The sequence below is a fragment of the Anneissia japonica genome, unplaced genomic scaffold (genome assembly GCF_011630105.1).
Source record: "Anneissia japonica isolate Jap-2015-1 unplaced genomic scaffold, ASM1163010v1 scaffold287962_len325480_cov183, whole genome shotgun sequence".
In the NCBI taxonomy this organism is placed as follows: Eukaryota; Metazoa; Echinodermata; class Crinoidea; order Comatulida; family Comatulidae; genus Anneissia; species Anneissia japonica.
Window position 1 is genome coordinate 139506 of NW_022732702.1, and position 26583 is coordinate 166088.

The following is a 26583-nucleotide window of genomic DNA, read 5'->3' on the forward strand; positions in this document are numbered from 1 at the left end:
TATATATACAATATTGCATTGCACGAAAGTAGGCCTACATAATTGAAATAGGCCTATCTATATTCGGATTAAATTTGAAAAAAAAAATCGTAAATAAAATATTTTGTAATTCCGAAAATAACAATTGTGAGGCCATAATTAATTCTACTACATTTCGTTCTTTATTTGAACATCGGCAAGACAATTGCTAAACTAAAACTGAGCTCACGTTTTATGACACGGTGCGCTCTTGCTCACTGTACGGGTATAATGTATAACGATTTTAGCTCGTGAACCTAAAATAATGTCTAAATATGTTCTTGAAATCCTAAAGGTAAGCGAAAAATAATATTCATGTATAAAAGAAAATATTCAGAAAGTGTTTTATTATTATTTCATTATATTTTATGTCTGCTATGCTTGTAATTATTTTGCCTTGTTTGTAAGACGACTGTGTGTTTCAGTTTTGAAAATATATAGTCTAATCTAGTCTCTAGAGAATTTATGTAATTTTTATACTCCCAATGCGATTCCCTGCTCAGGACTTGAATACTATTTTAAATAAAAAGTGATTTACGCTTTCAAGTCCTCTCATGGTTTTAAAATTTGCGCGAAAATTAAGAAGAATTTTATTGAGGGCGCTCATACACCACGTGGGAGTCTCTCTTCGCGGTTGTTTACATATTATTTGCGTTGAAGATCCGTTCCGCTACATTGGTCAGAATAAACACAAAATCTGAAGTGCCAATGATGACCAACTCTGATGCGAATACCGAGGAAATTGATAAGGAGAAAAATGAAGAAGAGACTAACAAAGTTCCATCGAAAAAGAGAAGTATGTTTAGATAGTTCATATGGCTAATATCCGTTATTTTGTGAAGATGATTTGCAGGTCCAATATGGCACCACGCCCTGTCGATTTAGCGCGCAGTTATCGTTTCTAGGCCTTCTTACTCGGGTTCTCTGGTTTTCGCCTACATCTCTGCTCATGAAAATGAATTCTTATAATATCCAAAATTCAGCCTTTATCGTGTTCTACTGATATTCATAATTCCTTAGCGTGCATCTACTAATAATTACTAAATGTCTGTTTAAGTATTCATTCATATTCAGACACGGAATGAATGGAGGATGAGGTGCGTTGATAAACACGGCATGTGTGTCGATGGTCGGGTGGATGAGTCTACCAACGTGCAGACGCTCAGCAGCACATCTAGCCTACCTAGGCCTAATTTAATGTAGAAGAGGTAGGCCTAGCTAGCCTAGGCCTAGACTTAACGTCCAGAAGAGGATTTGAAACAAACATGATGAAATTGTTTTCTCGTACAGTATTTCAATGTTGTTTCATGCATAGGATAGGCCTATTCTGGTAAATAAAATAATTAGGGCACATAGGCCTATAGAAAAAATTATTAGATATCACTCTTTTTATTTTAAAAATTGATGAGGGAGGGCAGTGTTTTTTTTTTTTTTTAATTGGTACAATAAATTATTTCGCTTTTGTTTTTATCGTTTTATCGATGAGGGAGGGACTGTTTATATTTGGCCTGTACCTGGGCTTGTAATAGTAAATATTGTATAAAAACTGAAAGTAAACTTAAAGAAAATGTATTTGAAGTCACAAAATTGCATTGTTATTTTATGCTGTTGAAATAATTGATGCGGCAAAAAAATTATTTATTTTTATTCCCGCATTAATATTTCCCCGAATTTTTGACGCGGGCGGGAGTGATAATCTAATCAATTTTCTATTTGCCGTTATGTTATGTCAGTCTAGCCGCTGCCTATTGTAGTTTTGTTACATAAATTATATAGCAGTATAGATAGTAATAAGCCTGCTCGGGTCTATACAAGTTAAGTAGACCTAGGCCTACAGTATTTTTTGCCTAAATTACTTCAAATTTGGGAAAACTTGTAGTCCAGTAATTAGACTAGATTTCATATTCGATAAATTAAGAATTTTAACCACCAGGGAAAATTAAAAAATATATGGGTAGAAAATAGAAATGTGTTTAATCCATTAGTCGTATATATGAAGACTTAATTTGTTTTATTTAGTGTAAGTATTTGAAATTTTCGTAATTTACTTATTTTATTTATTTATTTTTTATTTTAAGCTTGATATCTAGCCTTATTTTTTTGCACTTCATCCATAATTTATATAATACAATTTAATTAATAATAGGTATTGTACTGTAAAGTTTTTAAATTGCACAGATGATACCTCAAAAACTAGCTTAAATTTGTATGGAAAATCGCTAGAAAAATATTTGCGCAGAATCGTAACTACAGCATAATACATTATTATATTAAGATTACGTCAAAGCCTAATTTTCGCCAGAATCTGTGCGGAAATCGACCCTTAATTACTGGAATTCGAGGATGGATTTCTAGCTTTACTATACAGTCTGGTGGAGGACCATGTCCAATAAACATTAGCCTTTGCTTTTTGAAAATGTTTTACATGTCTTAAACAGAACACATTAAAGTTACATTAACATATTTATAAGACTGGAATATTCTAAAAGATATTGGTTGATGTTTATTAAAATAGGATGACTTACAGTACTTTCTAGCTGCTTCCAGCTGTGTAAATATAATTTCTATTGACATCATATTTATACTGTAGTTTATAATAATCGCATGCATTGTTATGCACATGGACTGTGTGTAAATTGTATATCTCCATTTGTAGTTTTTATGATAATGTTGAATAAAATATATTTTTTGTAGAATAACAATCACCAACACCAGCATTATGCATGGAAAACATATTGCATAGCAGTACTAGTTCAGCTCCCAGTTGAAAAAGGGCTTCAATCCAACGCTTTAGTCACTGTTTTGTTTGTGCTTGTCCCTCTTCCAACACTCGGAAGCATTTAAAATGGACACTCAACTTTATTCATGACACTTATTATGGTCTCAAGAAAGTCCTATGACCAGCTATAATTATCAGTTCATCATCTTTCTTCACAATTAAAAATTCACTTTAATAAACATAGTTTGATGAATGAAGTGTTTATTGTCTAGATTTATTATTGATAATTCATTTAATTTTACCAATAACAGTATATTATATAGAAAAATTTTTATATTTCTATTAATACCATTTTTTTTTTCTTTTCTTTTTATAGAGGCCGATACTGTTGGAGTGAACCAACTTGGAGGGTCGTATGCAAATGGCCGACCTTTGCCCCCAAGCATTCGACAGCATATTGTAGAACTTGCCCAGCAAGGCGTGCGACCATGCGATATATCACGTCAACTGAAGGTATCTCATGGATGTGTCAGTAAGATTTTAGTAAGGTGAGTGACATGTACAAGAACTATTAAAAAATATGTAAAATTTAAAAATAATTAGTTTGTTAATTAGTATAAATTTCTTAAATGTTTGCATATATGTAAGTAAAGGTTAATGGTAATTTAATTGTCGGTGTCATTGAGGTTATTCTGGCCTACCGTAAATCCTCGAATAGCAGGTTGCCTGGGTACAAAATTAAAATTTGTTTCATACTCGCCTGATTGGGCGAGTGACTACAATTTCACTCGCCCAAAATTTTATCGATGTTGGGCTTCAGTGGTGGCGCCATCAAGGTGCAAGCAAGAAATTTCCCCCTCCTCTGGACAAGGACCGACCCCCATTGTCCAATGCCATGATGAGGTCGTTGGCCCATAAATAATAATTTGCTTGTTCAAATAACGTTGACTTAAATTGCTAATCATAATGTTGTGGTCTAAAAAAGCCAAATTTGGGCCATAATATGGCATAAAAACCCTCCCTGTGAACTCCAAGGGAGTTTTATTCTGGGACCCACACTGAGGCTCATTTGGATCCCCTGTCAGAGATGTCCAGAAAAATAGATGAGTTATTTTATGGCATTGACCAATCATCATTTAGTCCTACCACACATCAATACATGTGATGAACTTTATACTGTATATTGATTGGTTCAGTGCTAGAATTTAAAATGTAATAATACATCATGTTAAAAACATGGGTAATAATTAGACCTCCCCCCCCCCCCCAATCACACTGCATGTTTTTGATCATGTTCACTTTATTTCTCATTTTATGAGGATTTGAATGAGCTTTACTGTTAGAGTTTCATTAAAGTAAGTTGAATAAATAAATACGTAATTTCATTTTATCTTCCTTTATAGAAATTAACTGAATCAATATTTTGTTTGTTTAGACAATTTAAGCTATTTCGTGAACTGCATATGCCCGTATCCAAGGCCAATCGACATAAATCTATGTTGTGTATGTTTAGGCCCTATAAAAAATATTATTAGTTTATCACCCTATCTGGGCAGGAAAAGTGATGAGGGAGGGAGGCTTTTTTTTTAAATTTTTTATTTTGCTAAAGCCAAATATAACCCTTGGTTTGTTTGCTGGTGCATTGATATTTAATAAAATAAATGAAAAAAAAAATAAATAAAATTAAAAAAAAAATTTCAAAAAATTTATTTTTTTCCCCAGTATCATAGAAGGATTAACCTCAGTATGGGCATGTTCACTTCAGACTACGAAATGGTTTATTCGATGAAGTGTCTTCTTCCTAAGTTCATTCCATGGAAATAAAGATAAAATTATTTAAAAATTACATTATTTTAAAAAGAACAGATATTTTTACTTGCCAAAAAATATAATATATCACCATTTAATTTCGTTATTTTTAATGTTGATATTCTTTTGTAATTAACAAATTCATTTTCAACAATAGGCTAATTTAGATGGATATTTAACTTTAATTGGCATGGAATTCACTGTAAACTTGTACAGTATTTAACAAATAATATAATTTATCGATAATTTTATATGGTTATTAATAATTCCAATTGATTTACTGAACAAGGTAAATGTTATTAACTTTTCTTCTTTATATAAAACAATGTGTTGTAAATAATAAAATGCATGATGGTATTGTTATGCAAGGATAAAAAAAATGAGTTGACACAATGTGGGTCAAATAGTTCATAATGAAATTTCTTCATGAAATATTGAATCTTTTTATTATTGAAAATTCACACTATATAATGATTATTTATAGGATTTTATATTATTTCCCTCAAGAGTTGGTACGATCACATGAAAAGATGACAATTACTGCATAATTCACTGTGATCAAAACAATTTTTTTTATAGATTCCCTATGTTTGATGGCTTATAAAGGATGCATAATGGTGATGATGTCAGTGTTCAAAGATTGAGGTGATGGTGGTAATGACAATGATGGTAGTGTTAAGATGGAGAAGATGGTGGAGATGATGGTAGTGTTATGAAGGATAAGATGGTGGAGATGATGGTAGTGTTAGGATTGATATGATGGTAGTGTTAGGATGGAAAAGATGGTTGAGATAATGGTAATGTTAGGATGGAGAAGATGGTGGAGATGATGGTAGTGTTATGAAGGAGAAGATGGTGGAGATGATGGTAGTGTTAGAATAGAGGTAATGGAGGAGATGATGGTAGTGTTAGGATGGAGAAGATGATAGTGATGAAAATGATGGTAGTGTTAGGATTGAGATGATGGTGTAGGTGACGGTAGTGTTATTATTGAGATAATGGTGGTAGCGATGATAGTAGTGTTAGGATGGAGATGATGAAAATGATGGTAGTGTTAGGATTGGGATGATGGTGGAGGTAACGGTAGTGTTAGGAATGAGATAACGGTGGAAATGTTGGTAGTGTTAGGATTGAAATGATGGTGAAAATGATGGTAGTGTTAGGATTTGATATGATGGTGGAGATGATGGTAGTGTTGGGATTGAGATAATGGTGGAGATGATGGTGGAAATGATGGTAGTGTTAGGATTGAGATAACGGTAGAGATGTTGGCAGTGTTAGGATTGAAATGATGGTGAAGATGATGGTAGTGTTGGGATTGAGATGATGGTGGAAATGATGGTAGTGTTAGGATAGAGATGATGGTAATGAAATGATAGTGGTTAGGATGGAGATGATGGTAGTGATGAAAATGATTGTAGTGTTAGCATGGAAATGATGGTGGAGATAATGGTAGTGTTAGGATTGAGATAATGGTAGAGATGATGGTAGTGTTAGGATTGAGATGATGGTGGAGATAATGGTAGTGTTAGGATTGAGATGATGGTGGAGATAATGGTAGTATTATGGTGAAGATGATGATATCAGGGATGGTAGTGTTAGGATGGAGAGGATGGTAATGAAAATGACAGTTGTTAGGATGGAGATGATGATATTGATGACAATATGATGGTTAGTTAGGATTGAGGTGATGGTAGTGTTAGGATAGAGATGATTGTGGTGATATTAATGAAGGTAGAGCTAAGGATGGAGCTGTTAATGGTGATAGCAATGAAGTTTTTGATAATTAAATTGTGGATTGTTTTAGATGATGAAGTTGATGATAATTAAGACAGAGTTAAGATGAAGAGGATTAATAAATTTGATATTGTAACCATTTATTTTATGTGGTAAAAGGATATAGGAGAGACTGGTTGGTATTGAACCATAGCATTAGGCATGACCATAGTACAAAGAACACAATCATAATACTGATGATGGGTAAGAAAAGATTAATTTTGTTGATAATAACGATGATTAAGAGAAAGCTGAAAACGATTATCTAGATGATTGTGAATGGTACAGCAGAGGAAAATATGATGATGGATATGAATTTGATATCTAATGGGGAAATTATAGAGGTTGGAAGATAATGATGATGTTGCCTTGATAACATTACAAAAATGTTTTAAATATACAATATATTTTTGTAATAATCGCCAACCAAACTGCCTACAGTACAGTATTCTGTCTCACATTCAACAGTTGTACACTCAATTAATTTAAATGTGCAGTTTTGTACATTATATTTCATGGCCCCCATAAAACATGGAAACATGAGAGGGGACTGCCATTATAACCCTTAAGTTTAATGATCAATATATTACCGGTATTCTAGGAATCATTGCAATTGTGGTAATTGCCGTACATTACTCAACACGCCAATTAAATCATAGCTGCTTCAATATTTCTAGGCCTCTTATTGTTTATATTATTATTATTATTATTATTATTATTATTATTATTATTGTTATTATTATTATTATTATCACTGATGATATTGATAATAAAGGTCTGTCCACATTATCAAATTTTAAGTGAAAAATTTGTGTGATATGCCTATATCATGATGTCCAAATGTGGCAAAAACAAGCCAAACCAGTCACTCGTCGCAAAAATCGATTTGAAGTCATTAACACAGGGTTAAAGATGAAAATGAGAGCTATAAAATGATAAAAGAATCATTGAAATCTGACATTTCCTTATGAAGTTACAAGTGTTTAAACATACAGAAGTTTAAAGAAACAATATTTGAGAAATTCCTTCAAAGTTTTATGATTTAGGGCATTTCTCAGGCAGACACCCCATCACCAAGTTGATAAAAATTGTTGTTTTAACATTGAAAATAGGGGGAAAAAATAGCATATTTTGATGTATACAGCATATAAAGGTTAGTTTAGTGCAATCAAAATGATAAAAAAAAATTTGACATTTCAGCATGTTTCCCTATTATCTCTGAAACACGATTTGCGACGAGTGACTGGTTTGGCTTGTCTTTGCCACAGCAAACTTTGTGCTGGTTGTTGCCCTTGTTTTTTTGTGTGTCATCATTTCGCTATTGGAGCATTTGTTTTTTACAGTGACCCTGCCCTGGCATACCACTGACCCATCACCCTAGGGAAAAGGGTGGGTGCACGTTGGTTCCTCCATGAACTCATCAACAACAGTGTTATATTATCCAAAATATAGTTTTGACAAAATGCTCAATAACAAATTATTTCATTATACGGAAGTAATTATTAGGAAAAATTAAAATAAAAAGTGCTTTGTAACCTATTGGGAAAAAGGCGCTTTATTAATGCCATTATTATTACTATAAATTACTTAGATTTTTAAGTTAAGAAATTGAGATTAATGAAGTTATTTTTAGGATAGTTCATTACTTTTTTTCATATTCTTTAAGTGCTTTGAGACAATTTTTAATTGTGTAAGGCGCTACAAATCGATTTCATCCATTCCATTTACTTGTTAACCAAGTTTAACCAACAAATGACCGTAGCCTTTGACCTTAAAATTGTTATTAATATCAAAGATCAGTCAAATTTTATAACATTTAAATTTTATTTAAATTTGCCATTCAATTTTTATTAATTCATAAACATGTTTAATATTTTATAATAATTCTATATTAAATACTGTAAATTTATATTTTATTATCAAAAAATATTTATATAAAAAGTAGTCTCCAGCAGGAATGACAAAATGTGCAAATTCTTATTACAGATATTATGAAACCGGGTCAATAAAGCCTGGAGTCATAGGAGGTAGCAAACCCAAAGTGGCCACACCAGAAGTCGTCAACAAAATTGGAAATTACAAAATTGAAAACCCGACGATATTTGCTTGGGAAATACGGGAACAGCTGCTGAAGGAGAAGATATGTACAACAGAAAATGTACCAAGTGTTAGCTCAATAAACAGGTAAAACCCATAAGTTTTCAGCCATTTATTAAGATTTGTCTGTGTTAAGAGCTAAAAATACAGTTAACTATTTGAATAGCTTAATTTGTATTACAATATTTTAGCTTTACATTTGAAAATTAGACTAGCAAGTACTTTCTTTACCTATTATCATCCACAGTAGGCATCAATACTAAATATTCCTTCTTTCACAGACCCTTCAGTTGACTGGAAATAATTAAATTACTTGCTGAAAAGAAAAAATTCTGATTATTTTGAGGTTTTAATCTACAGTACCACAAGACAGTCTTATTTAGTGAAGAAGATTATTCTGTCTGTGGTGATGCTCCACTTACAAGGAATAGATAAACAAATCCAAACACGAAAAGCTCTAAGCAGACAATGAGGGAACTTAATTAAACTTTCCAACACACATTCCTATCTTATGGCCAAAAGAAATGAGCCATTCCAAATTTTCTTACTCATATTTTTATTTTTAATAGGCTTACCCTATATAAAATCTTAATTATGTGGTACTATTACTATTCATCCCACAAACCTGTATATATTATTTTTTTATGTACTACACTACAATCATTAAAAAAAAAAACAATATTGTGTTCACCAAACTCAGTGTTATTGTCCAGTTAATGTATGTATTGTATCTATTGAGTCAATTTTGTTGAAATTCTCACACAGTTATCAATGAATATTTTTTGCATTGATTTAATGCAAGATTTCCTTCACATATTATTACATAATAATCTAGAGGTAAAGTATAAATTTTCATGCACGCCATACAAAATTGGAAACACTGATGAAATATGGCAATACAGTGTGTCACAAACAGTTAATCATTATTTTTGCAATCCGATGTAAGTTTATTTGGCAGTCTTTTGATTAATTTTTCGTTGATGAAGGCGGTGAATTAGTTTTGCAATACTTATTTGTACTGATTATACACAATTTTTAATTAATTTTTGTATATATTTTTTGGCTTGTTAATATTTCTGGCTTATATTTATGTAAACTAGGTTTTCTGTACTTTGCAGCTGTGTGTATCAATTCATATATTTTTGGATATTAGCCGTGTAAAAAAAAGTTGTTGATCTTTCCTTCCCTACTTAAATCAATCACCCAACCAATGTTTTTTTTTTTTTGCCAAAACTCACGAAAGTATTGTCTTTACACAACTTTGGCTAAGCCTAGCTCTAGCTTTTTTTTTGTGAAATTATTTGGTCTTTTAATTGTTTGTTCGTATAAATTCCACCTGATCAAATGCTACACTGGAAGATCCGACAAAGTCATTTACATGAGGCCTTGCGCTCCTTGGAGGGTTTGAACACTTGGCATGTATCAATGGGGTGGTTTCATTATTGATTAAAAAAAAAACAAAACAAAAAAAACCTCCCTCTCTACCAACTTAAAAAAAAAAAATAGACGATCAACAACTCTGTAACTATAATTTGACCGTAATACTGTACAATAGTGTACAATAAGTAGTGAAAAAGTTTAACTAACTGTACATATTGTGCCTACATGCAGCACAACACTACAGTTGAATAGAATAATAACTCAACCTGTTGGCAAGCTTTAAGTAACAAACTTTAATATTTGAATAACCTGTTTTATGTTTTAATATTATTTACATTATTTTGTTATTGCAATCACTACAACATGGATAATAATCTTGTCTTCTCATCAGTAAAAACTATAAAGTTATTACAGTAGCTTTCACTACTAATTAAGAAATGCATTAATAATACCATTCCTATTTCATTTTAGACACTTACTTTTGCCGATAATATAACAAAACAATTTTTTTTTCTATGCCACATTGTTGAAAGTTGAAGTTATTAATACTTTTAAATAAGCAATCAAATGTTTTAATTGCATTTTTAAATGGTTTTTCCTTTATTCTCATTTAACAGATATTTTTTACAAATAAATTTGTAAAATTTATGTCGGATTCAACAGTACTGTTATTGTATCACATAACATTCCATAATGATATTTGTACCACCGTATGCAGATTTTTTTTACATTTTAATGTCAACACCATGATTTGTTTTAATATGGGTTTTGTTTCATTCAAGTACATAGCTATGTGATCGTTCTTAACATACTACATGTACTACATTCCACATATATTACACTTTCATGCCTCAACTGAAAACTGTAACCTCTGATTCTTCTTAGAATACTAAGGGGTAAGGTCGTTGGGGGAGAAGAAACTTCCGGGCAAGTCGGAACATCGGCTATTCAGACCAGCAAAGACCAAAACATTCTCGGAAGCAGCACTGGAATGACAGTGAATGCCCTAGCCCACATGAGCCAAGACGAGGCAAAGAAGTACGCAAGTCTTCTTGCGGCCATGAGTATGAACATCAACCCACAAAGCTTTCAGCAGCAGCAACAGGTGAATAATGGCGCGGTGAACATTGTACCGTCGCCATACTCGATTCACAGTCTGCTCGGCATCCAAGGCCAACAAATTAAGCAAGAGCCGTCTGAAGGTGAGAGATCATTACTTAATTTGCATGTTTTTTAGTACTGTTACAATATTTATATTTACATGATATTATAACAAATATGACTACAAACACAACACAGTTCAATGGGGACTATTGATGCTTGGAGACAATGAAAATAATTAAAAATGTTAATGTAAGGCCACATAGAATAATTCATATTTCTCATTTGGTCTTGGAGGATGTGAACTATTTTGTTTATTTCCTTCTTTAAATGGTCACTGCATTTACACAGTTGTAAGATGAATTGTGGAATTATACTTTTACACAAGCATGGCAAACAATCCATTGAAATAGTTCACTGCACAAAATTGATTATTAATACAAATTAAAATATTGATAGATAAATACAATAGTATAAATTTTAGTTCATCTGTAGTGATTATTTATAAAATATTATAAAGTGTACCATTTGTGTCACTGGGGTAATGTAATAAGCTGCCTAGGTTTTTCCTACAGTAAACTGTCAGTTTATAATGTTCTTGTTTTTTTGGAAGTAATAATAGTTGTCCTATTTAGTTAAGTTCACTGAGATTTTTAACAATTATAGATCAATAGCTGTGCTTGTAAGTATGTTTTTATATTCTGAATAATAACCTTACTCAGTGAGGTCCATTATAGTTGTGGCACACTTAGCAACTGGATACTGAGCTTAGCAACTAGATACCAAGCTGATTAAAACAACAATGCAAACGAGAATAACTTAATTTGCACGGTTGAATAATCTTGACCTTTTTCCTGTTCCTAGTTCCTTGTTTTTTTCACCAGTAGTTCCTCTTTGCTCAACAAATACTTATTAATTTTTATATCCACGCACTGTCAATAACAATGCTTCCTCTTATTATCAGCCTAAGTTTCTGTTATTAAAAAATTGTATTCTACAGAGAAGACTGAACTCTAGACTTGGAAAGAACCAAGGTTGGGTAGCCCTGCCCACCTCTGGCCCACCATAACTACATCCAATAAAATTGATTTATAGTTTGATGGTTTTCATTTCTGAGTTCTATTTAAAAGAAATACAATATTTTTAAGTGTAAGTTGATTAAAATTGTTAAAAGAACAAATTTCAACAAGGTGATAATACAGTGTTGTAAAAGTTGCCAAAAATGAAGCAATACAGTACACAAAATTAAACTGTATAATTCAAATGATCAAAAGATCAGTGATACACAATTACAGTATATATATGTTATAAATGATTATTAGGTAAACTAATAATTAAGACAGCATTAGACTAGAAACTAATGAAATGGAGACAATGAATTAAACTAGAGTGCACTCTTGTAATTAGAACACTAAAAGAGTATATTTCATCTTACCCTTTGTATACAATACTTTTAAAATGCTTCCCCTGTATGGTAATCAATGAGAATACTATGGACGTTATTTATTTTACCTTAGCAACACGCATCAGCATTGAGGTAATATATTCGTTATTGACTTCCGTATTTCCATCAGGAGACTATAGTCAATAAAACCTGATGGTTTTTTTTTTTAACAGCCTGCGGCATATTGCGTCTTTGTATATTGTCCAAATTTTCATAGGTGTGTTTTACACTGAACATGAATGATATTTAACATAATGCACAAAAATCATTGGCATAATATTAAAGTACGTTTATATCGAATATTTTATTTCTCAAAAGCAGACGAGATTCTGTAATGAAAACTATCATGTCATGCTCTGCTGCAGATGTTTCAGCCACTATTACGAAGTGAATTCAATTCAAATTTGGTGTACACTACATATTGTTAGGCTTACTATGAATAATTCATGAAAACAGTGGTATCGTTTTAACAACATAGTACACATTCTAGCTAAAGCGGATTTAAATTTGTTTTTAATATGAAAAAGCTAGGATATTTATAATAATTAATGTCAACGAAAATTTTGTCTGGGAGAATCACGTTTTGGCCCAAAAACCTGATGTCCTTGAACCAAAATATGGTACATTAGAATCAGTCACTAGGGTGGTTGTGGGCTTTATTTTTACGTGATTAGTTTCCACTGAGCGAGTCCACTGATTCACTACAATAGACATTCTTGCTGTTGGGTTAATTAGCATGAAAAATCAAATTGAATATTTCAGTTGTTTACTTTGTGTATTAAAGCATTGTAATTTATTTACTTTCTTGAGAATTAAACAATTATGAGACAATATTTTGGTAAACCAGATGTATAAATATATTGATTTTGCATACTGTAGACCTTCAATTAGTCTGTAATCAATTTAAAGATGTATTGTCCCTTACTAATGTCAAAAAAATCATAAAAAATAATTTTGAAATAAACTTGCTCATATTGCAATAGCATACAAATTATTTACTTGTGCATAAAAATTATTGAATTTAAAAAATGTGTACCCTGATTTTTAAACCAAAAAGTGATTGGAAGTATTTCTATCATTTTTCGCTGTAAACTGATGGGTAGACATCTTTTACATGCACTAATTTCTATGTTCATGTTGATAACTTTTACGTTACTTCAAACCGGGCAAGTAAATTTCAAGAAAATATTTTTATGATTTTTTTTTGGTATTTAGCATGGAACAATACATTTTTTAGAATTTTTGTATTAAAAAGTCTGCTACTGTAATATTTTTAAAAAGTGTTCTGGTCTTTATCTTATTGGATAAGTTGATAACATTTTGATTCTTATAAATATTTAATTCAACTTTTTATTTTCAACAATTTTTCAGGTTTTACCATGCCTGCACTATTTTTTAAAAACCTTATTTTGTAAAAAAAAAACCCCACAATTAATAACTTAAACTTGATTGTTTCAAACTGGTAAAATATATTTGTTATTTCAGCAACATTTATTTCTTTCATCTTTTCTTTGATATATACACAGTAGAAAATAATTAAATTAAGTAATAATAATATAATAACTGTATAACCAATAGCAATTAATATTTTAACAATGAAAGAGGCAACAGCCCTGGAAATAAATTCGGTTTAAAGGTTCAACCAAAACTTGTGTTGAGCTAGCCAGATAATAAACAATGATAATAGTAAGTTTTAAAACACATAAAAATCAAAGAACAAAAAAGATAACAGACGAAAGTTAGGAAAGTAGGAAAAAAGGACGCATGACACGGAAGCACTGGTTAATAGCTGGACAGATTTATTGAGGAAAATTAATCATAAAAGGAGAAGAAATAAGTTTTTAATTTATTAAGAAATATAATCATTGAAGGGGAAGATGAAATTTCTTTAGGTAGCTTGTAAATAATTTTGATGCACTAGGTATACTGTATATTATGTTGAAGGAGTGTTATTTTGGGCTGGGGAAGATGGATTTCATTGGAGGTCCTGGTATTATAAGAATAGACTGAAGAATTATGAATATGGAAGAAGAGAATAAATATTTTTATAAAAAAAAAAAGGCATTGCTGAAGTTTATTAATGTCATAACGATTAACAGATTAGAAAATAACTTGTTACAATGGGCAAGATAATGTGCTCCGGAAATGTGACAGACAGCCTTTTTTTTTGAAGAAGATTAGCCCAGACAATATTGCTGTAACTAATATGGAAGAATAAGAGAGCAATAAATGTTACGATGAATATGTGATGATAAAAAAGAAATGAGACGATAAAGTATCCCTTGTTCTTTGAAATTTTGATTTCGATATCATTTATATGGTATTTATAATTTAGTTGATCATCAATTTCAACACCAAGAAACTTAGTATGTTTGACAATAGGTATTTTTGTGGTCACCAATAAGTATACTGTCATTAATGTTTTCAACCAATTTTGAATGACGAAAACCAAATAACATAAAATTGCATTTATTAACGTTAACAGAAAGTTAGTTAACATTAAAATAATCATGTTTGTTTTTCAATTCGTGATTAAAGGTGTCAGATAGATTTAAAATTAGTATTTCAATAGAAAATTGTATCATCTGCATAAAGATAAAAAGTAAGAATTGTGGAAGCATTAGGCAAGTAATTTATATAAATAAAGATGAAAAAGACATTAAAATTAGACATATGAAATAATAGACAAAAGGAAAACATAATGAAAAAAAGTAGATTACACGGTACATAAATTTGCAATGGATCAGAAGGTCTAATAAAATGAACTTGAACAAGTTGATCCTTCATAATTGGTATATTTCTGGTTATTTAGAAAAAATAAAACCAGTTCTTTTTAACTAAAATTAAGAAAGAAATAAAGAAAGATTATCTCCTCAGTAGGTACTGTATTATTTTGATAATTTTTCTCTCAACAAAATCTACCCTTATATCACTAAATTAGCTTGTACAGGTAGTGCTATAAGATTGTATTACTGATTAATTAGTTCCATCTAGTATCTTGTCCTTCTACTTCTGATCAAATAGTATTTTAGCCTAAAGGCAGAATTTTATCTACTGTAGGAACTATTGTTGAACTAGTTGTCTCATGAAATATTACAATAAAATTAGATGATTAATAAAAGAACATAATGGCAACCAAAATAATTAATGAGCTGGTATGATTACAGTAAAAAATTTAACCAATCATAAAGTCAATTGATCAATCAAGATTTTGTCCTCAATGACACATGCAATGTGGGAGTGGTTTTGTTTTGTTTGGATAATATCTTTTAAGATCATGGGTTCGTATTGCTAACTGTCCATTGTCCTAAAGTTATACCATCGGTTGTGACGTTAGTATACCCTATAAAAATCAATTTTATTCTAGTTTTAAGGATAAAAAATTATTTATTTACGGCGTATTCGTGAAAGCTCTTAAAAACCAAGAGTCCTAAGTCGAGCAGGCCTAGGCCCAAGGCTAGCTGACGCGATTATTTTAGGCTAGGCCCAGGTAGGCCTAGGCCAGAATTTGAGGAATGCAACAAAACAGATGAAGATGAGACTTACTGTAGGCCTAATTAAATTCAATAGTTGACATGCTTTGTTTTAGATTAAAAAATAATAATGAACAAATCCCGACGACAAAGCGTCGATCCGACTGTCAACTTCACATGCTTTGCGTGTGTGTGTGTGTGGCCGCAGTTGGGCCGGTGTTGTTGTGTTGTACCTTAGCTGCGTATTCATGGACGAATACATGGTTGTATTATGTTTTTAAAAAATGAGTGCGATGTTGAATATAGTATCTGTGAGTAGTACTACGGCTAGCAGACAAGAAAAGGCACGTGCTGATTGACGTTCTAATTGGAGTTCAGGGATTTCCTTGTTGTGTGCCACCTTCGTTGTCTCAGTTGTATTTTTTGTCTTTTACTGTGGTGTCATTGTTGACAGTTATTTAGTTATTTTTATTCAAGAGTAAAATTAAAACAAATATTTCTTTAATGCGTTTGTCTCTATTTTGTTACTTGTATCTTGCATATGCTGGAAACAAAAAAATAAATAGAGATAAAAGATAAAAGAATGTACCAATGTCAAATATTTTTAATGTATTTATTCATACATTAATTTCACGTTTGACGATTACCACGATGAATGTGTATGTCACTGATTCATGTGCACTCATTTATTTATTTGTCCATTTACACACATTATATATCAATTATAATTAAAAGTGAAAAACTTAAAATACAAAATTTAAAACAATTATGGACAATATAGAATGACATTAACAAAATGAAAACAAAGTAAAGAAATAAAACATAAATCAGGTTTCGTAAATTTTTAATAATCTTCCTGCCCCGGACCATGCTCTCATAATAAAACACTTGAATGGTCACGATTTCAACTTTAACCTTTGAATGTGTACAGCAACCATGTCATGCCGGCCCACGAAGTTCGCTATGACTCATCTGGGCCTAGGCTGTTAAGTTAGCGATGAATAGCAGGGCAGTGCAGTATTTTGTTACAATTAACGTAACCACGGAAACATTTATTGTATTCTTCTTGTCTTTATCAGGTTAGCTTGTCTATTGTGTTTAGGTAAACTAATTATTTTGTTACAATTTGTAAACTGTTGAAATAATAGTGGTGGTCGGGAGCCTGTAAGTCCTGGTTGGAAATGTTGAGTGCTGGACGGGCCTGTCCACCACCGACCGAATACAGAATGAAACAATGCAGTTTGCAGATGTATAAAATTGTTCTTCAAACATCTGTAAACATAAATTTCAATTGGAACTACCCAGTCAGTGATCAGATCTGACTAAACATTTTATGTTTGTTTGATTTCTGTTACAGATGAAAAAGCCACAGCTATCGCCATCACAGAAATGGCAGGGAAGGAAGTCAAGGAAAGTGGCGTGCCTGTGATCTCTGGCAAGTTTGATGCTGTGGAGAAGGCTTACCAGATCGCTACAAACAGCATCGGCGAAAGTGATATCTCTGCTTTGGCCAGCGTAGCAAGCCTTGTCAGCAATCTACAGGTATAGTACTGTGGTAATCTACCCGAAAAATGCATGTTAGTTTAGATACCAAATTGACACGTAAAGATTAATTAAAGCATCTAATTCAGTGGTAGTAATACAGTATGTTTAGTGGGCCTACTGGTTACATTTCTTATGTCTCAGGCAAAACTTATTTCTATCAAGGAGTGTAAGTGTAAACCATGGAATGAATTGTTTTGTGCCAAGTTATATCCATGGCTAGGAATATTCCCTAGAGATCCGAAGGCTGTCCCATGGCAAAAACAACGTAACTGTTAAATTTGTGGCGTTGTTTTGCCTTGGAATGGTCAGGAAGGAGGTTGCACATTGTGTATGATTGATATAAAAATATTGTGTACATCTACAAGAAGAAAAATACACACTCATAATACAGCACTAATCTGGTCTTTTAAGAACAATAAAAGCAACAATGAACAATAATAATTATAAATTTTAATACAATTTCTTATCTATTTAGGTACCAGTCACAGCTCAGAATATTGCAGTGCCTGTGATAACTCATGTTACGTCATTACAGAACCAACAAAATGCTAACATTCTCACCACAGATAAAGGAAGGGAGATTGTTGTACCTCTATCTTCAGGTAAATCATAGGAAATCTCTACACAAGATTTAATACTGTATTGATTTTTGTATGAGGCTTGAGAATAAATATTTAATTTATAGTGATTGAATTTAAAATATTAGCACCATGTTAAATATAGGATATATATATATATATAGCACCATGTTAAATATAGGATATATATACTTATGGCAGTATAACAGTACTGCTAAATAGGGTTATTGCATATACATGTAGAGCCTGTCCATAATAAACATAAATTTGTATTTTGAAATTTGTTCTACTTTGCAGTTCAGACAAGCTTGGCCAATGATAATGCAACTTTGACTGAATTACAGCCAGCTGAAGTGTTGACTCTGCAGGCACCCACTGTTCCACAATTACAAACAGTTTCTAAGCCTAACGAGACTGAGAAACCAGTCGTGCCAGGTAAGTTCTTCAAACTATTATTCTGTCAATTTTTGTCTTATGGACACATGCTGGGGGCTTTTCATTATTGTGTGTAGATTGGGTGTAAAAGTTATAAAATACACACTTTTTATTTTCAGTACTGTTAAGTATCACATATATATTTGTTTCAACTTCCTGGAGTAATAATGGTGTACATTGCTTGAACAAGACTAGGCTCACAAGTTTTGACTGATATTCAATCATACCCAACTGATCATATTTATTACCATATGTACTGTAGTAATCAAACATCTGTAGTGTAAACAGTGCCTTGAAGGTGGCAATGTTGTGTAGCAACACATTTTTCTTGTTATACAGATGAAGCTCATTATCTCTTGCTTTTTTAACACTTATCCAAAAACTTATGGCTTACCTATAGCTTTAGGCCATGATCCTACAATGTTTGTGTTCTACTAATTTTTTTAATGTCTTCCCACAGTTGCAGCATATACAAGTACGATTACACCTACTCCTGGATTTAGTGTTGCCTATCCGACATCAACAACACTGTCTAATGGAAATGTTAGCCTCTCCAGTACGCTGGTGTCTACCACGGCAGGTAAACAATTAAAACCCCTTTAATAGATTAAAATAGTATTGAATAGTGGAGATGATGCTTACAGTAGCAATGACTATAATATTAACCTTTATAATGCAGTACAGTAACATCTCCCAATTACGTACCACTCCGTCTGAACAGAGTTCGTAAATGAGAAAATTCATAATTCAGAGAGTTTGAATTTTCATTGCATCTCAGAGTGGTAGGATAGGCTTAGTTCAGTTGGAATTTTCATCGCATCTCAGAAAAGTGAGGCTAGGCCTATGCTAAAGGGCTAGATAGGCCTAAGGGCCATGAGAGCAAAATTTTGTCATCAAATATGACTTGGATTTTACTGTTTTCTGCAAAAAAATAATACTGTACAGAAGTCAAGGTTATATGTACTCACTGTGAAGTATTTATTTGAAGTGATTTCCGAAATAAATCATTAACATTAATGGCCAAAACAAGTGTTATATTCTCTTCATAAAGATCGCAAATCCATTTGAATAGCGCCCCCAATGAACAAAATGTGAGATTCCTGACTGAACAAGCATGCACAGCTCAAAATGGAATATATCGTGGCTAAAAACGATTGATGTTTCTTGCTTTAAACTTAGTTTTATTTCACTTTATTGGTTTAAATGTTTTCTTTCTTAGATGAATTAACACTTTATATTATTTTTGAAGATTTTTAAATACAGTTTTAAGTGTTTTTGTAGTTAAAAAACGATCGTAATGATGTCATTGCAGCAAATTGGGTTCATAAAATCGAGAGTTCGTAATTGGGAGAAGTTACAGTATTTATATAGTAATCTGAGGTACAGATAATTATTTTCCATGTCATTGGATACATAAAGAGCTATGATGTACTCTCTGGGAAGTATGCCTAGTTGTGCAAGTATACTCCTGGTTGGGTTAGACAAATATAGTGTCTTGTACAAGGACACAAGCAATGTGATCATTATCAAATCTGTACTTAGAACTCTGGTTGTTGGATACCCAAATCTTCAAACTTGTTTCTGCAAAGATACCACATTTTTAATGGGTAATATCTCAAGAAACAAATGATTTATTGACAATTCATAATTCAATAGTACAGTACATACTCTATTCAATGCACACTAGACCTCAGAATATGGTTTATGATTTGATGGTTATTTGATGTTCTATGTGAAACATGTTGATTTTAGTATTATTTATGTGTTGGTAAATTGCTATTAGTTTGTATTTTTCATCATAATTATTTTAATTCACTTTTCATTTTCTTCAGCTGACCAAACTGCACCACTTCCGTCAATGAGGGTGGCATTCCCTACATCAGTAGGTAGTACAGTCCAACTAGCTACGGTACCGACTCAGTTACCATCATCGATTGGACAGGCCACCATAATTCCTCAGCCGGGAACAACTATCCAGTCTGTTGCATCTTCTCAAGGCATTCCATTAGCATCTTTAGGACACACTGCAGTCCCTCTGCAAACTGTCACTTCATTACCAGGTTCCATTAGGTTTGCACCTGCTACCATCTCAGGACCGCAGATGGTTACTTATCAACAACTAGCTGCCATACAAGCTGCTCTACCACCAGGAACCATTGCAGCTCATGCTGCTACGTTGCAACCTCTTACAGCTCTCCCGCAAACATCGCTTTTGCAAACTGTCATCCCGCAGAATGCAGTGCCACAGGTATCAACCCTTCAACAGACTGTGGTAGCACAGAATACGGTAGCACAGAATACAGTGCCACAGACGTCAACCCTTCAGCAAACCGTGATACCGCAGAATACAGTGCCACAGGCAACAACCCTTCAGCAGGTTGTGATACCGCAGAATACAGTGCCGCAGACATCGACCCTTCAGCAGACAGTGTTACCGCAGAATGCTGTGCCTCAAACATCTACCCTTCAGCAGGTTGTGATACCACAGAATACGTTGCCACAGCCGTCGACCCTTCAGCAGGTAGTGGCACCACAGAACACAGTGCCACAGACTACTGTTACATTACCACAGACAGTTCCGATATCGGTTGCAACTCAAGCAATTATGCAAGGGGTTGGCACTCAACAGCAGGTGCCCCAGACTACAACTCAGCAGCAGAGTGTGGCAGCACATGTGATTGCAATATCGCGAGCAGTGGCAAACCCCGAGACCAATACCGAGACCAATCCCCAGACCACAATCAGTGAGACAGCACCTCAGCAACTTGTGACCACAACGGTTCCAGCTGTATCGACAGAAGTCGAGGTGCCGCAATCAGATACAAAAGTCCAAGAAGACGGAGCAACGATTCAGCAGCCATCAACTACTTCATCATAACAAAGGAAGTCATAGAAACAAGATATCAACATTACATAATGATTATCTGGATAAATCAAATTGTGTCCCTGTTTTCACTCTGTACCCAAAACTATTTTTGTTAAAGTAGAAGTGAATAATTTAATTTAAAATAAAGATTGCTCAATTTAATATCATCTCATAATGCAAGTGTAAGAAAAAGCAATAATATGCGAGGTTTCAGCCTAGCAAAAGTGTTACTTATTACAGCTTGACAAAATGGCTGAAAAAAAAAAAACCATTATGCAGAAGGTTCTTGCATTAGGCAATTTGTGTAACACACATTGGGTACAAGTAGCCAAATATATATATCTTAGGTTAGGATTTGTGAAAATAGTCTTTATAATATCTAATTTTGAAATTTTCACTCCATATCGTGCTATACAGTGTATTTCCCAGTATATGCATATTCGTGTTGTATATTTCTCTCATTTTGGTTGAGGTCTTGATAAATTTTTGGAAAAAAAAAGAAATATGATTGCTATCCTTGAACATGTAATCTGTATATTTTGGACTCTAATAACAGGAGTATGTTAAGTATGAAATTAATTCTTTTAATGAAAATCGATATCAAATTATTAAAAACTAAAAATAAATATTTAAAACCGATGAATGGTGTATTCATAACATGCTGGGAGAAGTTTGTAAAAACCGTTACAAGAATACTGGAGTACTAACCCCAAAGTATTTGATTCTCATAATATAAAAACCTCACACTTTATTGGGATATGGGAGCTCTAATTGGAATGGTCTTGCACACTCTTTAATGTGCGAGTTAAGGTTGCTGGGTTCACAATATTTCCTTGGCTTTTCATTTGAAAGAAAATGTGTGATGACATTTTTGATACACACCGTATGTGACAATCCTCCAAGAGTTTCAACATTTTGGAGGCGAAAATACACAAATGGTTTCTGGCATCTTCAGTAGTTAGCTTTCTGGTTTTTCTATTTGTTGTACAAATCAATCTTCAATATAAATAAAATTCAAACTATTGCCCAAGGTTTTAAAATATTTAACCACTTGCATGGAATTCTTGAATGAAATTTTTCTATGTGATTGCATCATTTATGTAAGATTTGATGTTTTTTTTTTTTTTGTGAATTTCTCCAATATCCTGATTTAAATATTTAAAACTCAATATCAGGTAGATGTGCCAAATAGTTTTGTTTTGCAGTCTAAAGATCTGCTAATTATCATATTTATTTGTTTATTCATTTTTAATTTGAATACATGTTACCTTGAATACAGCTTCTGTTAATGTCCTGTTGCCATAATTTTTATATTTTTTAAAGTGGCACTGCTAATAATGATTATGTTGTACAGTAATCCTCTTGATTGATTATATTTTAATCTCAATGGGGATTAGACAATTAACAATGTTAATTTAAACTGCTTAGTTTTGGATATAAAAAAACTGATACATAAACTTTCCCTATTGTGTATAGAAAACATAGGTTTAGTCAATGTTAATCTGTTGTGGTTATAATTTTGTTCAATTCTTATTGGAAAAAATTGTAAAATATATTTTTTGGTGGAGGCAACCTCAGGACCTTTTCTTTTGTCTTTCATTTTTGTCAATATAGTTGGTTCCCATTTATTTTTGTCTACATACTTGTTACCAAACGTTGAGTATTATGTTTCAAGTACCCACAACATTGTCTTGTATTTATTAACAGTTAATTTTTTGATGACCAGCTATTTGGTTATAATGGGGAATAAAAAAAAAAAAGTATCATAATTAAATTTTTTTAGAAACAATTATTCAATAGAAAATATAAATTACTCAGTTTTAATTGTTTCTATTTTTATATTAAATTATAAATATCAAACGTTAAGGCAATTGAACTTAGGATCCTGTTTAGAATCATACTGCATAATTACCCAAGCAGAATATGCCATATAAACGAATAAATTTGAAGAAAAAAATTGTTTGTTTTTCAGTATCAGAGCCTACTAATTTCTGTTTTTATCAAATTAAAAAACCCAAGATTTATACTAACTTTGGAATTCTTGGTATATACATATAAATCAACTGTGGGTATTTAAAATCTTTAGCAGATAATAGAGTATAATCAGAAAACTAGAACACAATACAGTATTATTGTATCAATAAAACTGGTATTGTTTGTTTATTATTACATAGTTACAATGAATCTGCATATAAAATCTTTTACAAATATTTCATTAAAAATTACTGTAAGGCTTAGAATTCTTGTATTCGTGGAACATTACAACAAAAAAAGAAAACACTAACAGGGTTCAGCATTTTATTTCTTGCTTAGATGAATGAATGTAACATTTTCACGAGAAAATATAGCTGTGTGATCTTTATGTAAATAATAAGACAATTTTCTTAAGTGTGTTTGTCCCTTTCATTATGTAAATTACTAACTAGTAGATAGGTACTGTACTCTGTAGTTAATTTCATTTTTTATAATATACATATTTTCTGTAGACCAGTAGTTTATATTGTTATATGTTTGTCCAGTTTAACATATTGACTTTTATTAAGATATCCTGTACAGTATTCCGCTACTCTTATGAGGGAAGACATTCTTAGTTTCAGTTTGTGTAATCTATAGAATAAAAGCTTGTCAAACATTGCTTTGTTAACATTGTATTTATCATTTCATTGGCATAAGGTTTTTGTTTCTTTATAATTTGATGTTGCATAACATTAGTCTTAATATAAATTGATATTAAAAAATCACCTACAAACTCACCATAAACTTTCTGTACTGGGTAATCTTGTGTACTGATTTATCTGGCATGTTCTCGCGTACCGATAGTGACTGATCACTTACCGGAAGGTACATACTGTAGTCACTTAGGTTGTACTCTATGTTCTCGCATACTAAAATGGTACATTATCACTTTGTGAAGTGGTATGCTGTTGCTTATCAGAAAGGAGAGTGATCACTCATGGCAGTGGTATGATTTTGCTTACCTGAATGGTATGTGATCAATCACTGTAGTGGTATGTTTTTGCTAACTGACAGTGCATATTCACATAACCAAGTACAGTAGTATAAGTTTACCAACAAAACATGTTTAAATAAAAACTGGTAGTGATATAGGACTGTACCTGTAGTCTTGCTTACTAACAGCAAGTGCTGTAGTATTTCTTCTAATACTAATAGTAAACCTATAGATTATTATGTGCGATGTGCTTATGTTGAGTGCTCCTATGATATTATGTAGTCCATGCGCATATTTTTGCATAAATACTGGTAAGCACACTCAATGTATCAAACATACTTCAGCTCAACTGGAAGAAGAGTGATCTTTGAAATTGTGCCAAACCAAATTTCATTTGCATATCAGGTTTTTGTACTGCCTAAGTTTTTAGATGCTTTCGAATGCTTATGATTGAGTAAAGCTGTTTTTTTGTAGATCAGTTGTGGTCAAATCCAAGCTCATCATTGAAGATATTCTTAGATGAACCACTGTACCATCATATTTTTTTTTCAGATTTTTTTTATGGACTCTTGATTGACTCCAAATTCATCAATGCTTTTCAATGTTTAAAATATACTGTATTAAGATACCCTGTACATGTAAGCATATACAGTATAACAACAGGTTAAGACTGACCCTTTATAATAAAATTTTTCCCTGACAAAATTGTATAGCAAATTACACTGACAGAACACTAATATAATTTTTTTACTATTTTCTGTGATGTTCCTAAGATATAATGTATTTATTGAGCTAATATAAACTTTAAGTACAAAATAGCATAATTTACATATTTAAGCAAGTTAATAGTTTTCAATACAATTATCAATATTCCCTCACTGATTTTATCAGACATATCTTGTTGCTAAATGATTTTAAGCAAACACTTAATGTCATTAATATTCTTCTGAAATTTGAGCTTTTACATTCTAACCTTATAAACCTAGACAATTATGGACACCTCTAAATATGAAGCTTAAGAGGTAAATTGCTTCCTATTCTCATATGGATTATTCTGTGATTATTTAGTAAATAATTTTCTAATTAGATTTGTTGCATAAACTTAATATACACAAATAAATAAATAATAATAACAGTGCTAAAACAGCAGTTATTATTATTTATCTATTTGTGATTTCATCTTGAAATCTGTAGTAGTTTCTTTTACTCAGGAATCCCATTGTATTATTGTTATTATATTATTATACTAATAAATATTTATTATTGGGTTCAGGATTACTATACTATTGAAAACATGTTTTATTACTTTTGCCAAAACATGTTAATTGTAAAAGTTCAAAGGACTTTAAATACCACGCTTGGTGACGCTAACCCTAAATAATTTAGTAATTTCCCCTTCTTGTCAGTTTTTTAACTATCAATTCTATATGTTCCTCTTGCGACGCACTGAATCGTCTGCCACATTTGTCTCTGTACATTATGTTTATAGAATTGTGTGTTTTTATACGTTGTTTTTTACAATATTATGGGTTGGAAGCTTTCACACTTATTCAACTTTAATGTTTGCATATATAATAAATAGATGGTCTTACAACTGTGGCCTTGTGAGTTTTCTTCTCGTAGTTTATTGGTACGCATGCGCTGAAATGTACAGTACACTGACAGCTGCAAATCATACTGGACAATGCATACTCGCTCGCAAAATAAGTTGACAGCTGTATTATAACAATTTTCAAGAGCGTAATTTTCTTTCTACAAACATTTCCAATGACAGTTGCGTACCTACAGAGTGCGGGTATACATCTGCCACAAGGAATGAACAAGTTCAAATTATTTCTAAATTTTTAAAGAACTGACATGCTGGATCCAAGTAGGAGTTTACCTACTATTTAAGAATGCCTAAGTGGACCAGGGGCCGGATTTATCAAACTAGAAATCAGCTTAACACGTTGACTGCCAGACCTTTTTTTACGGTTCCTTCCCGTATGCCAAAACAAGTTTACATGTACAAACATGCTTTTTTGAAATTTTATCTAGTCATTTGTCATCAAAATGAAGTGTCTAATAAATTGGCGGGAAAATATTAGGGGGCGAGTATACTCGTCGATGGCACTGTGATAGAACTTTTTACTGACTATGCCAAGTGCGAGTTATCTCGTCCGCTTTTTGCATGGGTTGGCGCTCCCACTTGTACCGCTTGTGTGTACTACCGGCAATATAACACAACAAACATACATAATCATTTGTTTGTATGTTATCATCTACGTGTATCTTCCCTGAACTACCAGCCGTTGAGTCTGCGGTTCTACAATGTATAATAAAGAAGAATGCTAGAATGTTCCCCAGATTTTGACAATTATACAAGTTCCTGGCACCCTCAGCAACACCCTAA

At 32.2% G+C, this 26583-nt stretch overlaps 1 protein-coding gene across 2 annotated transcripts in view; it reads left to right on the top strand.

The window, feature by feature from the left end:
- Positions 1-25785, top strand: part of LOC117115768 (mucin-5AC-like) — a 30684-nt gene extending 4899 nt beyond the window's left edge. The window contains exons 1-9 of one of the 2 annotated variants that reach the window (XM_033259696.1): positions 658-814; positions 3114-3285; positions 8309-8506; positions 10685-11001; positions 17175-17359; positions 17838-17964; positions 18238-18375; positions 18836-18955; positions 20208-25785. In XM_033259696.1, coding sequence (XP_033115587.1) covers positions 727-814; positions 3114-3285; positions 8309-8506; positions 10685-11001; positions 17175-17359; positions 17838-17964; positions 18238-18375; positions 18836-18955; positions 20208-21253 — 2391 coding nt within the window. In that variant the 5' untranslated portion in view covers positions 658-726 and the 3' untranslated portion in view covers positions 21254-25785. Of the gene's footprint in view, positions 1-657; positions 815-3113; positions 3286-8308; positions 8507-10684; positions 11002-17174; positions 17360-17837; positions 17965-18237; positions 18376-18835; positions 18956-20207 lie in introns of those variants that run through there. The other variant, XM_033259697.1, reaches the window with a different exon arrangement.
- Positions 25786-26583: the final 798 nt, after the last annotated feature.